This window comes from Mustela erminea, chromosome 8, assembly GCF_009829155.1.
Source record: "Mustela erminea isolate mMusErm1 chromosome 8, mMusErm1.Pri, whole genome shotgun sequence".
NCBI lineage: Eukaryota > Metazoa > Chordata > Mammalia > Carnivora > Mustelidae > Mustela > Mustela erminea.
The window spans coordinates 68738310-68757399 of NC_045621.1; the positions used below are offsets into that span (position 1 = coordinate 68738310).

At 42.4% G+C, this 19090-nt stretch overlaps 1 protein-coding gene across 3 annotated transcripts; it reads left to right on the top strand.

Annotated features, from left to right (window-relative positions):
- Nucleotide 1: 1 nt before the first annotated feature.
- CDCA7 (cell division cycle associated 7) lies at nucleotides 2-11793 on the top strand. 3 transcript variants are annotated; one of them, XM_032355972.1, is made up of 10 exons: nucleotides 2-86; nucleotides 2816-2941; nucleotides 3359-3595; nucleotides 6160-6396; nucleotides 6691-6768; nucleotides 7934-8134; nucleotides 8670-8807; nucleotides 9385-9534; nucleotides 9968-10104; nucleotides 10451-11793. In XM_032355972.1, exons 1-10 carry the CDS (start codon nucleotides 66-68, stop codon nucleotides 10479-10481), a joined length of 1356 nt encoding a protein of 451 aa, XP_032211863.1. In that variant the 5' UTR covers nucleotides 2-65; the 3' UTR covers nucleotides 10482-11793. The 3 variants fall into 3 exon arrangements, with proteins under 3 accessions (XP_032211863.1, XP_032211864.1, XP_032211865.1); XM_032355973.1 differs by having other exon boundaries at nucleotides 7937-8134; XM_032355974.1 differs by lacking the exon at nucleotides 3359-3595.
- Nucleotides 11794-19090: the final 7297 nt, after the last annotated feature.

Genomic DNA, 19090 nt, shown 5'->3' on the forward strand with positions numbered 1-19090 from the left:
GGACCGCGGCTCGCGGTGCTTCGCTCTCCAGTCCCAGAGCGCCGGCCTGGGCGCCAGCCGCCAGCATGGACGCTCGGCGCGTGCGGGTGAGCGCTAGGCTGCTGAATCCGAGGGGCGGGTGCGGTGGGTGCTGGGTGCGGGCCAAGTCCTTCTAACTCCGCGGACCGAGTGCTCCTTATCCACCGGTGGCGGTCCTGGGCGGTGCCCCTGTAGGCAAGCCCCAGATTTTATGCATTTCGCGTAATTCGGAGCCCGGGGCTGACCCCGCTGGGCGTGCGCCCCAGGCGCGCTGGCGGTAGGAGATTTGAGCAGTTTTCAGGTGGGTTGGCACTCCCGGGAACCCGAAGCCACGTGCGCCTGAAGTGCACGTGTGCTCTGGGCCGGACAGCGACTGGAGCTGGCTGGTCCCCCATTGTGTCTGCCGGCCGGAGCCCGGGTGGAGGGGAGCGCCTCCTGCCCTGCTCCCTGGGGGCTTTGCCCTGCAGCCTTGCAGCCCTTTCCAGCGTGCAGCTTGCGGGCGGGTGCGTGGCTCGCTGCGGCAACACCTAGCGCACTGGGGCGGGGGGGGCGCTTTGGAAGCGCTCCCGGCGGGATTTTGCGCCTGCCACACCAGCATCGGCTTTCTAACCGCTGAGGATTGGTGGGCTTGAAGTTTAAAGGTCTCCCAAAGTGGTCTCTTTAGGACTTGGGTGCGCCCATGGGGGGTAGGCATCTCTAGTTCTGGGCGGCGATGAAGGGCATTTGAAGGACCCGGTGGTCCAAACTGTTCGCAGACCATTTGCTCGTTTCCCACTCCTCCACCCACCAGCCTTACTCGCAGCTGCAGGACGTTGCCCTGAATGGAACGTTACATTTTGCTCTAACGGAAACCGGAACGTAGCGTCTACTCCAGGAGATGTTAGAAGATGGGGGTTGGGTGGAAAGGAAGAGTGTGACCTGCTTAAAATAAATAAAGAGTGACACACGTGGGGAGGCTGTGGTTCCAGTGGGGGGGTGGGGGGTGGGAGAGGGCGTGCTGGGGGCGTGGCTTCAGAGAAATAGCGCTTGGGTGTAACCCGGCATTGGCTTTTAGGTTGGAGAAAGCCGTGTGTAACAGGACTTGGAATCTGACGTGCCTGGGCTCCAGTTTGGGGCATCCTGTTAGGAGTAGTCCACTTAACCCCTCACGCCTCAGCTTCCCCGTTTGTTAGGTGGGAATAATGATAGCACCTTTCTTGCAAGGAATTAAACGTAATGTGAAAACATGCTTAGTGCCTGGCACGAATAAAACACCTGCTTAGTGGTATTAGTTATTACCTTCCTGCCAGAGAAGTTAATCTCAACCATGACCATTTGCCTTTTCCTACGTCTTTTCCTCTAAAACATGCATTTGCCTGCTAACTAACTCTTGGCGTGTGCTGACGTGTTAAAGCCCAGCTATGTTTTCCTGTCAACTTCAGTAGACTGCCTCCCTTGAGGCTGTCCTGGGCCTCTGACTGCTTGTAGGTAGATTGATGAGTAAATTGCTCCAGTTGTGCAAGGATCATTGATGTCCTGGGAGATTACAGAATTGGATTCTCCTTCCAGCTGTGTCATCTCGGGCACTCTGTTTCACCTCCCTGGATCCTTGAATTTCCTCACCTGGAAAATGGGGTGCTTGTGAGAGCCCTTTTAATAGGTAGTAGCATTACCTACGTCACATTTTTCTGCCTTTCTAAAAGGACAAAAGACATGATCATTTTATTTGCAAGAGATTGAAATCAAGTGCATAGTGTTAAGTGTACGAGGAAGGTCGAGAATGTGCTTTCCACCTGACACCTCACATCTTGGCTTTATTTTGTGGGGCCCATAGCAGAGCATGCCTTTCAAAGTTTTCAGTATGAGGAGTCATTTCTATTGTGTGACTGTATTTAAGAAAATTAAAACACAGGAACTAAAAACACGTAGGTCTCATTAAATGTTAAGAAATGCCAGAAATTGCTGTCTTTATCTTGAGATAGATGCTAATTGCATTTTCTGATGAGCAAAGCCAGGCTGTTTGGTGTTTATGAACAAGTAACCTAGGAGTAATTTGTGACTTACAGAAGGACTTCTAAAAACTTAAGAGTGGTATAGCAAGGAGACTTCAGAAAGAGCTGAATGTCATGCCGGGCTGGTAGAATGCTGAGGTGAAATCAGGCATTCTACCTGGGTTTAGAGTGCTATTTGACCTTTAACTTGCCTCCTTGTATGTTTGTTCACTTGATTTGTAAGGACCTTTGCTGAAATCCCTATACCCCTCTTGGTTAGAGCAGAACCAGCTTGAAAGCCTGCCATCTTGAAGTAGAGGTGCTAGCCAGTTTTTGTAGTTTGGGAAATTAGCATCACAGTACACAGCCCAAAGCTTATATAAAAAGACCTCATTAGCTTGATTTTTGGCTGAGGGAGAGAAATCACTCTACCATTTTGTACTTTTGAAATTTCCTTTTGGAAGTCCAATCTAATCTTCTTAATAGGCAGGTTTTAGGAGGTTGGTATTAAACCCCTTGGGAACTCCATATCACACATTCTGCTTGGTGGGAAGAGAGGTGGGCAGTGAGGTAGTTCTATAGATGTTTAATTGAATTGATGTCCTTAAGGACATCAATTAACAATAATTCCTTCAAAGGGGTCCCCTTTTAAGATTTTACCAGGTTTTGAAAATATTTTTATAGCATTTGCAAATCCTGCTTTTACTATGTAGGGTATAAGAAATGGATATATCTACTCTGCTGTTTGAACTACTAAACTCAAAAATGATGTCTTCAGTTAGTGTAGTAAGCGCCCGACTTAATAGCATTGCCATTTTCACTTGCAGCAAAAGGATCATGGAGTAAAGAAGAATGTAAAGAAATTTAGATATGTGAAGTTGATTTCCATGGAAACATCATCATCCTCTGATGACAGTTGTGACAGCTTTGCTTCTGATAATTTTGCAAACACGGTAAGTGCTGCCTGAGAATAAACAGAATTGAGTCTGCAGTGCCCACAGTGCCCCAAATGCTTTGTGCGTGATTAAAACCGCTTGCTTTTTGCCTGCATTTCTATACAGCCGCTGGAAAATACAGTATGCATTGTAATTTCATTTCACTTTTTGCTGTGGTTCTAGGTAGTAATTGTTGGAGGTAGATTAGCTACTTATTCTATCTTTTTGAAATGTCGCCTAACCTAACATGCCTGATGATTTGCCATAACAACTCAGAAATCATTTGTAAACCTCTGAACCATTTTTCTTTGTAACAAAAGCTGTTCTCTTGTAGTGCACTTGTAAATGTGATTTGCTCTCTGCACGGTTTATGGAAAATTGGTTCTTGAAAAAGGGGAAAAAATGCACAACCACATTTATTTATTTATTTTACAGAAACCTAAATTCAGGTCAGATATCAGTGAAGAACTGGCAAATGTTTTTTATGAGGACTCTGATAATGAATCTTTCTGCGGCTTTTCAGAAAGTGAGGTGCAAGATGTATTAGACCATTGCGGATTTTTACAGAAATCAAGGCCAGATGTCACTAAAGAACTGGCCAGTATTTTTCATGCCGACTCTGACGATGAATCATTTTGCGGTTTCTCAGAGAGTGAGATACAGGATGGAATGGTGAGTTTGAGAACCCATGTCAAGAAGTACGGTACATTTACAGGCATGACATACTTGGTTAAAATTTTTTTTTTCTTCTCATAATTTTCATTTTAGTCATGCCAGAAGATTTTGTTGACCTTTTTAAAATTTTAAGAGTTGTTTTCTTCTTTATGTCCTACAACGGTTTTTACTAATGTAGTCCTACTTGTAAAGCTTGAACATTTTGTAGGCTCTGAAAGTCTTGGGAACTGGGAAGATAAAATTGGCCAAACTCCAGGATTGACGGGAATCCCACATGTCCTCAAGATTAGCTATATTCCTGTTTTAAGTTCCAGTGCCCAGCCCAGTATTGGCTCAGCCTGGAGCAGGCCTTTTGGTAAATGCTGGTTCCTGTGGTGGACCTAGACCTCATTCAAAAAAACTTGTGATGACTCATGTTCAGGAGTTCAAGTGCACGGAATGACAGGGTCCTTCTTGCTTTCACCTGTGCTCCTTGGCTGCCTTTTCTTGTGCACGCTGCTTTACCTTTAACCTCTGCTGTTCTGCTCAGGCCACTGCTGCTGCTGCTGCATCTTGGTCCCGCTCTCCCTGAGCATACTATTTAGTTCTGCAGACTCTGGTTAGCAGGACTGTCTCAAAGGAAGCAGTGTGTCAACTTAACAGTCAGTGTATGCTCTTCAGCTCACTGGTCTGATGGGGAGCCATTCCCAGGGACCACAACGATGCTGCCATAAGTGGGAGCATCTGGCCAAGGAGTGTTTATCACCATCTGACTTGGTGGTCATGTAGCATTGCCTGTCTAAAAAGGGATGGTGGTCCAAAGCAGTGCAGACTGGAGCTCTTGCAGGGGCTGATCTGTACATCTGCATGTGACCTAAACATTGTTTAGGTCTTACATCCCACTAGCCCGAGTCATTTCTGGGCACTATTTCCATTCTTTGTAGATGCTGTTTGTTTCAATTAATAAGATACCAATCGATTCAAAGTCTTAAGAACCCATAAAAGTTTGTCATTTTCTCATCATCAGGCACACTAAAAGTACATGAAGAATACTAGAAATTGTGCAGGTTTTAGACATGTTTGAATGTTAAAAAAAAAAAAAAATCCAGTGGCTGTTCCATTTCTAGGATTTTATGGGTGATCTATTTTCTTTTCTCAATCAATTTTTTTTTCAGCCATCCCCACGATCAATTTAGAATATTTTCATCAGCTCCCCAGAAAACCCTTTCCCCCATCAGCATTCACTTCTCATCCTTTCCCAGTACCCTCAGTCAACAATGGACAACCACCAGTCTGTCTGCTACCATGATAGATTTTCTATTCTGGACACTTCATAGGAATGAAACCATATACTATGCAGTCTTCTGTAACTGACTTCTTTGACTTCATGGGAGATTTCCAAGGTTCTTCCATGTTGTGGCAGGTGCTAGTACCTAATATCTTTTTATTGCTAAATAATAGTGCGTGAATGTACGAAATTTTATTTATCGTCTTCATCAGTTGATGGGTTTTGGGGTTGTTTGCACCTTTTGGCTATTGTGAAAAAGCACTGCTATGAACGTTCACATAGAAGTTTTTGTGTGGACATAATACTCTCGGAGTATATGTATGAATGAGTCCCGTGGTAACTCTGGCCTTTTAACGAACTGACAGGCTGTCTTCAGCTGCACCTTGTACATTCCTACCAGCAGCGTATGCGGTTCCAGGTTCTCTACATCCTTGCCATACTTGCTATTGATTCAGCTCCACTAGTGGGTAATGAAGCGGTATCTTGTGATTCTGATTCACTTTTCCCTGATGGCTAATTTTACTATATTTTTAATGATGGAATCCCACTTGACTTTGGGAATCTCAAACACTTTTAAGTTTTAAATTTATAGTAAGTAGATTAGAGAGGTACCTCAAGTAGTCAAATTCATAGAGACAGAAAGTAGAATGGTGGTTGCCAGAGGTTGGGGGGAGTGGGGAGTTGGTGTTGAATGGGTGCAGAGTTTTGGGAAGATGAAAAAGTCCTGGAGATCGATGGTGGTGATGGTTGTACAACAGTGCAAATGCCCTTCATGCTACTGAACTGCCAGTTACAAATGGTTAAAATGATGAATTTCATGTTAGGCTTATTTGCTGCAAATTTTCTAAAGAGTAGATTAGAGCACTGAGGCACCTTTAACATATTTAATGCCAAGCACTGAAACCATGTTTGTGGGAGAACCATGCTTGTTTTTATAGGCATTTTTTTTTTTTAATGAAAGATCTATTTTTGAATTAAAAAGGGAGCTGGGATTTTCACATTAACAAAACAAACAAACAAAACAGACTCAGAACCACTGACCTAAGGGCTATGAAGATGGCTTATAAAGACATGTCTCAGATAGGCTAAAGGAGTTAAATTACCCTGATTATTGTATTTATTATAATTCCTGATTTGTTGCCCAGAGCTGTCAGTTAAACTTGACTATTAAAGTATTCCATTAAAATTTATTTGCTGTCAGTGTCTTTTGTTCAGAAGGGATTTTGTAGTCAGTGGTGCAGCCTGTCCGACAATCAACAAGTCGATAATGACTGCACTGTTCCTGATTCACTAGAGACTGCAGCCAGACCACACTGGCTATAGGACCCGCAGCCAGTGCCGAAGGTCCGGACCCCTCCGGGTGGCCATGAAGTTCCCAACTCAAAACACCAGGGGAGCCACCAACAAAAGAGCAGTGCCCTCCAAGCCCCCTGAGAATTCTGTGACTGATTCCAGTTCTGATTCAGAAGATGAAAATGGAATGAATTTTTTGGAGAAAAGAGCTTTAAATATAAAGCAAAACAAAGCAATGGTAGGTATCCGACTTTGTGCTAACACGGACCCTTCCCACCCTTTCTGTAAGCTGCTCATTGCTCATACCTATGTTCTAAGAATTATTTTCAGTGTGACTGAAGTTTTCACAATGTGTGCTTTAAAATGTGCTTCTTTTCCTAAATTAATTTCTCTTTTAATCTCTCAAAAGTCTTGGTAGATGTGTAAGTGAAATCAGAAACTTAAGACATGCTACTATAATTTCCAGAAGTTGCTTTTTTCTTTAGCAGTTATTCTAAACTAATAATTTCTGTTGAATTTCCTCCCCTTTTAGCTTGCAAAACTAATGTCAGAATTAGAAAGCTTCCCTGGCTCATTCCCTGGAAGGCGTTCCCTCCCACGCCCCAGTACAGTAAGTATAAATCCTTGTTTATATTACAGTATTTTGGACAGGTCTAAGATAGATTTTTTAATTTTATTTTAAGATTCTATGTATTTACTAGAGAGAGAGAGAGAGAGAGAACACGAGCAGGAGGAGGGGTAGAGGGAGAGGGAGAAGCTGACTCCCTGCTGAGCAGGGAGCCCAAGGCCCAGGCTCCATCCTAGGACCCCAGCTGAAGGCAGCCGCTTAACCACCTGAGCCACCTAGGCACCCCTAGATTTATTATTTTCAAATCCAGTTTCCTTATTTTGTGTAGTCCTCCAGACAAAGAAGTAGAGAAAACTTAACAGATCTCTGGGACCTCTTCTGTGCAAGCTAGGGCAGGTGTGGCCTCTCCAAGCCATGCTTCTGCAGAGCTTAATCTTTTAAACTTTTTAACTTTAATCTTTTAAACTTTTGAACTTTTTAAACTCTTTTTTAGAGTTTAACTCTTTTTTGTCTGGCTATTTCTCTCCTTCCTAAGTGGGACTAAGCTCCTCAAGGGCAGGGAGTAAAGACTGAATTTTTTTTTTTTTCTGTATCCCGCATTAGGATATTCCTTCTACATGGTAGATAAGTAATGATAGAGGTTTTTAATAACTGAGCATGAGAGATAAAAAAGGAAAAGACAATTTTTTAAACACGTCATGGCCTAATATATGTGATTATCTTCTGAGGAATTTAGCTGGTACAACTAAGGGGAGATTGATGTGTCTGCTGTGGTACAACAGGGAAGAGTTCCTTTCCCCATCTCTCCCTGAGGAGAAAGGAAAGAGGCAAGCAAGGAACGGAAGAAGGAAAACCATACATATATTTCTCTCTTGTGCCATGTAGAAATATTGAGTATGTTTCAGGGCTCAAGAGATATTGTAGAAAGGTTTTTTTTGTTTTGTTTTTTTGGGGTTTTTTGGAAAATGAGATCTGTTCTTAAGTGGAGGAATAAAAGGATCATCTCTCAGTCTGAGAGGAATGGCTTGGTGTTAGCAGAATTACAACAGCTGTATCATTTCGGGACTCACTTTCTGTGAATTATGGAAAGGACAGAGGATTAGTAAATGGAGCTCTCGTTTTACTTAAATAAAAATGTTCTTAAGGAAAAGGTGCCACTTCTCTTCATTCTGGATTAAATGGGTTGCATCACATGTGTTTTACTTAGCAGTCAAAGACACCGCGCAGGCGTACATTCCCAGGTGTTGCTTCCAGGAGAAACCCTGAACGAAGAGCTCGTCCTCTTACCAGATCAAGGTCCCGGATCCTTGGGTCCCTTAGTGCTCTACCCACAGAGGAGGAAGAGGAAGAGGAGGAGGATAAGTACATGCTGGTGAGGAAGAGGAAAACCATGGACAGCTACATGGATGTGAGTTTTCCACATTTTATGTTTGCTCTTCTGTTGGCCCAGTATCCAACACACAACACAAGGACCCACACAGCCTCAAAACCAGATGACCTGTTATAAACCTTCTCAAATCATTCAGAATTGTTAAATGTCCTATAACTTATTTGTGTATTATTAGTGGGTGAGAAGATCAAAGCTTGCTTGCTTTTTTTTTTTAAGATTTTAATTTTAAGTACTCTCTGCATCCAACATGGGGCTCAAATTTATAACCCCAAGATCAAGAGTCACATGCTCTACCAACTGAGCCACCCAGGCGCCGCACCCCCTGCAACTTTGATTTCAAGATTTTATTTTTAAGTGGCCAAAGCTTTTCTTCAGCTTCTCTTTCCATGGTGTCCCATTATCTTTAGTAAACTTAACAACTTGCTCCTTCTCCATAAGCTCTCAGAAAGATTTCTAGGTTGAATTCTTTGTGAAGAAATTACAAATCCTGTATCTGGGATTCAGAGCTGGGAAGAGCCAGTAAGGGCACCATTCTTTGATTTTTGTCATGCAGGAAGAGGACATACCCAGAAGTCGTCGTGCCGGATCCATGACCCTTCCGCATATAATTCGCCCCGTGGAAGAAATCACAGAGGAAGAGCTGGAGAACATCTGCAACAACTCTCGGGAGAAGATCTATAACCGTTCATTGGTACAAAGCTCTATACGTTTCATCTGTGAACATGAACATCTGTGAGAGAAAAGATAGCTTCTATCCTTAGAGTGTTGCTAATGTTAAAGGTCTTAGCATATGGGATACTATTCCTGTGTGTTTTTTCACATAAGGAGAGTTTTTTTAGCATCCTTGGGATACACATCTCTTAGTCTGCAGGAGTAGTATTTGCTTAATAAGCCTTTGGTAGCATTTGATCTTTTAATTTAGAAATGGATTCAATATATATTTATTGTGTATGTGTCTACATACACAAGTGCTAGGATATCATGGTGTGCTAAAAATAAAGATTTGGGTATGGTTTTTTGCAAAAGATATTTTCTTGCAGAAAACTAATTTTGATAATATTAACTGCTGCATCTGCCGACTGAATGAAATCACCATACTTGATTTATTTTTCCTGCCGTTGGCATACCCATGTGTATATAATTTGACATAGGATTGAAGGACTAATTGTCAAGACCCCATCTACAAAGAAGGATATTCTTTATGCCATTTTTCTATACAGAAAGCGGTGTTCTGTTCTTTTTTCCCCGTCTTATTTCCCTATTTGTAGGGATCCACTTGTCATCAATGCCGCCAAAAAACTATTGATACCAAAACAAACTGCAGAAACCCAGAGTGCTGGGGTGTTCGAGGCCAATTCTGTGGTCCCTGCCTTCGAAACCGCTACGGTGAAGAGGTCAAGGATGCTCTGCTGGATCCAGTAGGTGCCCTGAAGTGTGGTCCTGTGGGCTTGAAGGTCAGCCATGAGTAGAAAGGGCCAAAAAGGTTAACAGGGAAAGGATGGAGCCCTTATTGTTGTGGGGTGCACGTTTCAGGGGAGGCTGATGAATTCATAGTGTTAGTGCTGGATAAGTATGAGGTCCCCCGCCCGCCTCGGAGTGCGTGGTTGGGACCAGGCCATTCAAGGGAAATTGACTCTACCCCTGCTAGTTGCTGTGTAACCTCTGCTCGATTTCCTAAGAAGTATCAGGAGGACTAATGGAAATTAATCCTATTAAGCTTTCACTTTACTTAAAAAAAAAAATTTTTTTTAATGCAATTGATGATGCCTCTCTTAGAGTTTAAATAAGAATGGGTAAGTAAGGGGAGGAAAGTAAGACTGGATTTAACCGTGCGTTTTCACAATTTTTCAGAACTGGCACTGCCCGCCTTGCCGCAGGATCTGCAACTGCAGTTTCTGCCGGCAGCGAGACGGGCGGTGTGCGACTGGGGTCCTCGTGTATCTAGCCAAATACCATGGCTTTGGGAATGTGCACGCTTACTTGAAAAGGTAAACGGCCGGCTTTTCTCTCTTCCCCACCCAAATCGTACATTCATGTGTGTGTCTTAATAAAAAGATGTAAGAAGTGAGAGCAGTGGTTGTCTCCAGGTGGTGAGGACTGCAGGTTTTGACCGGACAGGGGCATACTGGGAGTCTTCGAATGTTGGAAATGTTTTCCGTCTTCCTCTGGGTGGTGGTGACGTGTGCGTGAAAATGCCCATTGTATGCCTCAGATGTGTGCACTTAACTGTATATACTGTAGCTCAAGGAAAACATTTTGAAAACTGAATTTGGCTTTTCAAAGAAATTTCTTAGGTTGAAAACCATATCCTGACCTGTTTCTTCTCTCTTTCAGTCTGAAACAGGAATTCGAAATGCAAGCATAGCATTTGGAAGATCCACTCTCTGCCTTTTACTGCGCCGATCTTCCTAAAGTTACTGGTTTAGTCACGTGATTGCAACCCGCGAGTTAAGAATTTTGATGATCAGTTTTATAGGAAACGCAAATCAAGTTAATCTCATTAGACCCACGTGTCTCTGAGCATCACTGAGGTATACCGCTAGCTATACTTCGCCCTTCTGCAGTTCCTCCTTTGCTTCCCCCCAACACACCCCATACCATCCCCCTTTCTTTCCAGTGGTTCTCTCCCACCATTTTGTTTCCGAATTCTCTTTAAATGGCAATTATAGGAAAGCATGTTTGATTTAATTGGCATCAAAATAGCCCTGGAATCCACCCATAAATCCAAGCACTTAGAAACACAGTAGTAATGTTAGCTAACTACATCTATTGAATTCCAGAGAACAGCCCTCTAACTTGTTTACGAGAAAGCAGTATAATTTTAGATTTAGCGTTCACACTAGTTGATGTTTTTTTAACGGAATCAAGGCACACAAGTCTTAAAACCATGTGGAAAAATTGGGTAATTGTTGGAAAGTGGAGTACATTACTGTGGATGCCTCTCATGAGACTATTCCATGTTTTGCGCTTCTTGTACAAGTTGTCCTGGGTGAGACGTAGTTGCTGCTGCTTTCTTCCACTACAAGGTTAAGTGATGCATCTGGATCTCGCAGTTACCACCCCCAAGGTCCAAGGGCAGGGCTCTATTCAAAATCATTGTAGAAAAGACATCCCAGGGAGTTAGGAGAGTGAGGCTTCAGGAATAGGCTGACTTGAATTCATGCTGTAAAACTTCAGCATAACAATAGTTTGCCAAGTTTATTTTGGTTTATATGTAAGGTGTTTCAAAGTAATTCCTGATCATTTTGCGTGGAAAATCAATAGTGATACAAGTCTACTACTAGTCTTGGCAGTGTTTGCTTTCTTGAAGTTATAAACTAGGCACAGGGTTCATGTTCAGCTTCTAAGCACTTTTATAACAATGAGAAGTGCCTTTTTAGAACTGGGTGACTTTCCACAATTAGTTAACTTGACATCTCTGCCCTTTTAGTTTTCTGGGCAGGTATCAAGAGTTGTGCCCCACCCCCCTCTCCTTTTGCATTAATCAAACCGTTTGGTAGAGGCGGAATCTTAAGTGTTTGTGTGTCCATTTTCTTTGCATGTGCAGCCTTTCCCTGTGTGGTTTCAGTGTTTGGTGCCTAATTGGACATTGAATCAATAAATGTAAATAGAGCTTTTGATTTGTAATGCTTTTATACAAAGTTTTTTTTATTTTGATAATAAAACATTCTATTCTAGCTTGTCTGCTTTTTTTTTATTCTTTAATACTCATTTTTACTGGATTGACTCCTATTTTTTTCCCTCGTATTTAAACAAAAGACCATTTCTACCTTTTGACGTAAGTTTCTGGAGGTCAAGATCCAGCTCTTTTGAACAGGACCTAGCTTGGTGATAGAACCAACCGTAGCTGTGATCAGAAAATCAGCTGAGACAGCTACATCCCAAGATAGAAAATAATAAAAGCTCATGAGGTTTTATAATACTGTTTTCCTTCACCATTTGCTAACCCAAAATCAAGCCAGGTATTGTGAAATCACAATAGTGATTTCACAATACCTGGCTTGATTTTATCAACCATTTGAATACCTAAGGCATGCTGTACCTCGAGGCCTGTTCCAGGACTGAGAAAAGCAAAAGACAAAAAAGCATGGTCTAAAAGCTCTCATAACCCAGTTTAGACCAGAATTGGCAAACTATAGCCTGTGGGTCAGATCCTACCATAGCTGATATTCACATGGCACTTGTACCAAGTATTATATTTTTAGAAAGTTGTTAAAAAAAAAAAAAAAGCAAATGGCCCTATGGCCCACAAAGCCTAAAATGTTTATGATCTGGCATTTCACTGTAGGTTTACGGACATATGCTCTAGAATTATCTCAGAAATCCTGTTCACTCCCCCATATTCGGGAAAGATGAAACTATATGAAGTTACACAAACTGGTGGTCTGGATAGATGCAGAAGGAACAGGTATGCTAATAAACTTGGGAATCTTAACCAAAATTCTAATTCAACCCATTTTTAGGGAGGTAATTGGGAAGGTTAAATTTTGGGGAGTTTGAAAAATTGATGGCTGTTGGGAACATTTTTGGCGTTAACCATGGTTTGTTGTTGTTTTTAAGATTTTATTATTTGAGGGAGAGCAGAAGAGGGCAGCAGGAGAAGCGGACTTTGCCTAGCAGGGAGCCCAGTATGGAACTTCATCCTGGGACTTCAGGATCATGACCTGAGCCAAAGGCAGTCGCTTAACCAATTGAGCCACCCAGGCACCAGCATTACCATGTTTTAATATGAAGTGGAACTAATGTGGTTCAAAAATAGTGACTAGCAGCAGCTGATTCTGAGACACCCTTAAAGGGTTGACAGACTAGTGGAGGAACTAAAAGTTCTGAGTAGGAATGAAGAGAGGAAAAGGCATTTTCTCAGCATCAGGTGTCTTAGAGTACTGATGGACCCATGGGTTTTAATAAAGGCTCCTATCTTACAAAAAAGAAACCCATCAGTTGAGCAGTCAGCCGTGCCTCGAGGCCCCGAACTTGATCCCACACACCCCAGTGCAAAGCTCCACACACCATCCTTAGGGTTGAAAGAACTTGAATTATAAGAGAAGTCTGTGTACTGGCTGAGCTGGTCACTTACAGAGGGGTGAAGTGGAAGGAGTGCGTGCCTCCAATGCCAGGCCAGCCGAGCTTCACTGGCCTGTAGGTAATGGAGAACCTCCCCAGGTTGCAGCCACTCATCTCGGGGCTTGATACCCACCTGGCTGGGGGTCCTGCGGTCGTTGACAACCACCTCGCCACCCACCATCCCCGCGGGACAGGTGCGCCTTAGCCTCCTGGGGCCCATCTGTGGGCGGCGCCTCTTACGCCTCGCGCAGGCGCTCAGCCTCACGGGTGGCTCCCTTTGCCACCTTGCCTGCCCTCAGGACGGCCACCTAGCCGCCGGACTCCCAAAGAGGTGCTGCTCCTCGATGGAATAAGTCCAGGAGCCGGGCCTGAGCAGGTGCATGAGCTGCTGCGGGATCAAGTCCAGAAGCTGGTCAAGGCCCTGGCGGCAGTAGGTGAACTTGAGGGAGGTCCGGTGCTGCTTCCGCTCCACTTCCGCCATCTTGTTGGCTTTTCGGAAAAGGAGAGAGCTCAAGATTTTTTGGTTATTTTTGTTGCTTTTAAGATTTTTATGTATTTATTTGACAGAGAGCTAGAGAAAGCACAACCAGGGGGAGCGGCAGAGGGTGAGGTAGAAGCAAGCTCACCACGGAGGAGGGAACGGAGTGCGGGGCTCTAACCCGCACCCCTGTCCCACCCATCACGACCACAGCTGAGCCGAGCCGGTGCTTAATGGACTGAGTCACCCAGGAGCCCCAGAGAGAGAACTCAAGTTTTGATAATTAGGTGTGAAGAGTACTTTACAACATTTATTCTCCAGGAACAGTCTTTACAGTTGTCTCTCCAGCCTGGGTTCCCAAGGTAGAGAGGCTGTCCACCTTGACCTTTACGGACTAAGGGTTTGAGGAATGGAAGAGGCTGTAGTCATAGCCTGCAGTGGTTTAATAACGAAGAGGGCCAAAGGCAGTAGGGGACGCTGCAAGAGGGGCATATTTGTGTCTTATTTTGCTTTTAAAAGAAGTGAGAGGGAGCTCTTGATGGCTCAAGGTCAGGTGGAAAATTGGGTTATTTGCATACCAGGGGAATGGAGTAAGAGTTCAGTGCTTTGAAGCGTAGCTGCCAAGTATTAGGTTCTGAGAGGAAAGTGATAGCAAGTCCTGAGGGGAATAAAAGGTGAGCAAATGTTATTTTATCGTAATGTTAACCATACATTTGTGGGGTAGTATCTTAAAGATGAGGAAGTAAATCCAGAGAAGTTGAGAAAAATGCCCAATGCCACATAGCTAAAATGTCAGAGCTAAAGGGTTGCTCCAGGGAGAAGGACTTTATCTTTTTTTTTTTTTTTTTTTTAAACTAAGCCGAGCTTGCCTGCCTTAGAAAGGCAGGAGGTGTTAATCAGGTTCTGTCAGTGAGAACAAGGGCAAACTGGGTGCCAAGGTGCCTTTTGCAGAAACTGTTAAGCAGAGGGAGACGGAAGGTCGGGGAGGGGGCTGAGAGCCTCTGTGGTCAGGGATAGTGGGAAACCCCGGTATTGGATCATCCAGCAGGGACATTGGCAACTCCTGAGGCTTTCAACGGTAGGGCGTTAAATTCCTGTGGGTAGCAGACAACCTTTTAAATAATCACAAGGTTGAGGGAGGCTGAAGAGAAGAGGGGACAAGAACTGAGACAGTGAAGAAGGCACTAAAGCTTGGAGTGGCTGCAAGAAGCTGGGGAATTTGCTTAGAGATGTTGTAAGAAATGGACTCTTGTCTGCAGAGAAAACTGGCATGTTCCAGATACGGGTCTCCATCCACTATAATATCAAGGTGGTGAAAGACTTGTTTGAAAGAGCAAGAAACAAAGGAGACACCATTTAGTGCTAAAAACCACTAAGGTTTTGTTTTTTTCAGTCTCCCTTGCATTTTGTTTTATAGGGTAGTATTTCTACTACAGGTACAACTTCTTTAGCATTAAGGAGGTCAAAACATTTTAAATGGCTATCCGTTTAATAATTTTTAAATAATATCCATTATTATATGGATGATACATATTTTACTTAAATAGCTTCCAAAATTGGGGTATCTGAATTAATAATCTTTTGCTATTATGAGTAATGTTGTAGTTAAAATAGAGTTCTAGAAAGTAAAGTAACCCTTAGTTACAGTGATGAAGGAAGGCAATAGCTTAGAAATTTTGGAGAGTGTGGGGCTGTTTTGTAGACCTAAGCTGGTAAACTTGAGTGCTGCACACGGATGGGAGGAGAGGAGGTGAGCTACTTGATTAGATGCCAGAACAAGAGACATGGTTCACTGTAGGTGGACTCCACCTGTAGGATTACAGAAATGCATCGCTAGCCAAATAAGAAGCAATGTTTTATGTAATCCTGTGCCTTGAATTTAAGGAAGTTTATTGGAGGTGTTCACATGAAATTACCTGCTGGTGATGCCTGATTGCGGCAGTGCTCAGTGCAACTTTATAAATATTTGCCAGAGGAAGAAAACTAGAGTTGGTTGAGCACCTCTTAGGTGTTGAGGCACATTGCTCAATATGGTATGTATGTTAGCTTTTCATAGCAGGTGTTTTAGAGATGAAGAGACCCAGTGAGGTTAAGTACCTTCTTTTTTTTTTTTTTTTTTTTTAAAGATTTTATTTATTTATTTGACAGAGATCACAAGTAGGCAGAGAGGCAGGCAGAGAGAGAGGAGGAAGCAGGCTCCCCGCTGAGCGGAGAGCCCGATGTGGGACTCCATCCCAGGACCCTGGGATCATGACCTGAGCCGAAGGCAGAGGCTTTAACCCACTGAGCCACCCAGGCGCCCCGGTTAAGTACCTTCTAAAGACTTATGAGCCCATGCGTGTTTGTTCCCCTAGCTTAAGAAAGGAGATAATAGATCAAACATTGGACTTCTGATGCACCTGTCTACGTCCCTTGATCATAATGCGTAATCCCTGCCACCTATAGTTATGTATTTATTTTAGTTTTTCCTGGATTGCTCAGTCCTCAAGCGGCTGCCTTCAGCTCAGGTCATGATTCTAGGGCTCTGGGATCAAGCCCCGCATCAAGGTCCCTGCTCAATGGGAAGTCCGCTTCTCCCTCCCCCACTTCCCTGCTTATATTCCCTCTCTTGCTGTCTCTCTGTCAAATAAATAAATAAATCTTTTTTTTTTTTTTTTAAGATTATTTATTTATTTATTGGACAGACAGAGATCACAAGTAGCAGAGAGGCAGGCAGAGAGAGGAGGAAGCAGGCTCTCTGCAGAGCAGAGAGCGCGATGCAGGGCTTGATCCCAGGACCCTGGGATCGTGACCTGAGCCGAAGGCAGAGGCTTTAACCCATTGAGCCACCCAGGTGCCCCAATAAATAAGAAATCTTAAAAAAACAAAAAACACTAGCTTTAAAAAACCAAAAAACTCATGGTTCATTCTGTTTTGACTATATTGCTTTATTCATCCCAGTCCACTGGATTCTGTTTTTTTTTTTTTTTCAAGATTTATTTGTGTATTTTAGAGAGAGAGTGCGTATAGGACAGAGGTAGAGGGAGAGAATCTCAAGCAGATGCCCCACCCAGCTCAGAGCCCAACGTGGGACTTGATCCCAGGGCTCTGAGATCATAACCTGAGCTGAAATCAAGAGTCCCAACTCTTTTGGGGGACCTGGGTGGCTCAGTGGGTTAAGCCTCTGCCTTCGGCTCAGGTCATGATCTCAGGGTCTTGGGATCAAGCCCCACATCGGGCTCTTTGTTCGGCAGGGAGCCTGCTTCTTCCCACCTCTCTCTGCCTGCCTCTCTGCCTACTTGTGATCTCTCTCTCTGTCAAATGGATTAATAAAAATCTTTAAAAAAAAAAAAAAAAAAAAAAAAGGAGTCCAACTCTCAACCATCTGAGCCATCCAGGCTCATGACTTGATGTCTTGAGTTTGAGCCCCACACTGGGTGTAGAGATTACTTAAATAAAAATAAAACTTAAAAAGAAAAAAATAAAATACCAGACATTATATGTCATTTGTACATACTTCAGTATTTCTAAAAGGTAATGATTCTTTTTTTTTTTTTTTAAAGATTTTATTTATTTATTTGAGAGAGAGACAGGGAGAGAGAGCATGAGCGAGGAGAAGGGCAGAGAGAGAAGCAGACTCCCCGTGGAGCTGGGAGCCCGATGCGGGACTCGATCCTGGGACTCCGAGATCATGACCCGAGCCGAAGGCAGTTGTCCAACCAACTGAGCCACCCAGGCATCCCGGTAATGATTCTATTTTTTTAAAAAAATCAAAATATCATTGTTAAACCTACATAAAATTAACAAGAGCTTTTAAATATCGAAAATGGAAGAGGAGCGCCTCCGTGGCTCAGTTGGTTAAGCCTCTGCCTTCAGCTTAGGTCATGACCCAGGATGGAGCCCCACATCAGGCTCTCTGCTCAGCAAGGAGACTGCTTCTCCCTTTCCCATTCCCTCTGCTTGTGCTCCCTCTCGCTCAATCAAATAAATAAATAAAATCTTTAAAAAAAAAAAATTGGAGGAGTGCCTAGGTGGCTCAGTCACTTAAGCTTCCGACTCTTAATCTCAGGGTTGTAAGTTCAAGTCCCATGTTGGGCTCCATAAAGGCTACAAAAAAAAAAAAAAATGGTATTTTAGGACACCTGGGTGGCTCAGTTGGTTAAGCATCCAACTCTTGATGTCAGCACAGGTCTTGATCTTTGTGTTGTGACTTCAAACCCCACATTGGGCTTAAAAAGTAAAAATAAATAAATACATATCAAATACAGATTGTTCAACTTTTCACTATCCTACACCCCTCACCCGTTTTATATAGTTGTTTTAATTTGAATTCAGGAGTCTTAACTCTTATTTATTTATCTACTTAAAATCTCTTTTAATTCATAGGTTCCCTCTCCCTTTATCCCCCTTGCAGTTTATTTGTTAAAAAAAAAAAAGACGGTTAATTTTCCTATAGAATTTTCTGCATTTTACTAATTGACCCATGGTCTTATTTAACGTGCTCCTCTTTCTTCTCTGTTAGATTCAGAAACTTGATCTAATTTTGATGCAAAAATACTTCATAGTTAATGTTCTGTACTAACATCAGAAGACTCTTACCATCCTGTTGTCTCCCTTTTATATTGTTATAGCCACTGATGAACACTTCCTGTACATTCTCTCTTTCCTTCTTCATTAATCAACTGCAAACATTCCCTAGTGGATGATTTAATTATCCAAGGTAGAGTTTGTACAGAAAAAGCATATTAAGGACTTGATTTGTTGTTTAACCAGTTTTCAGAATCAAAAATGAGGTTTCTGGTATCTTTCAGTGTTGCCTACCAAGGTTTTTGGGAGTTTTGGTGTTGTTTGTTTATTTTTAAGTATCATATGACCTCCTGAATTTTTCAAATATATGATGTGTTTCAATCCGTTGTAGTTACTTTTCTTATTAATGTCCAATTTTGTCGCAGTGGGAGCCTCTTCAGGTAGACTCCTGAATTTTTCTGATATGACCACAGTGGTTTTTTGATAGTTTCTTTTGTTTTCTGATAAGACAAAATGTTCCAGGCTTACCTTTTACATTTTCTGCTCCAAACCTAGACTCATCATTTCTCCAAAGTGTTTTGTTTTCAAAACACATTTCTTCCTTGTGTATCTGCTATTTATCTGTATATTATACATGTACATATATATACCATTATATAAATGTGCTTATATATAAGCAATTACATATTTTAGTATTTATATATTTACTAGTAATATATTAGTAAATCTAGAAAATATTAGTAAATATGCAAAAATTAGTAAATTAGTAAATATTAATAAATATACATCTATATGGTTTCAGAATAATATCAATATTATTACGAAAATATAAATCATTTACCGAGAACAGTTTAATATTTTTTTGGTTTGGTCCCCAGTATAAATCATTTGGTACAAATTACTGTTTTAAAAATAATTTGAACACT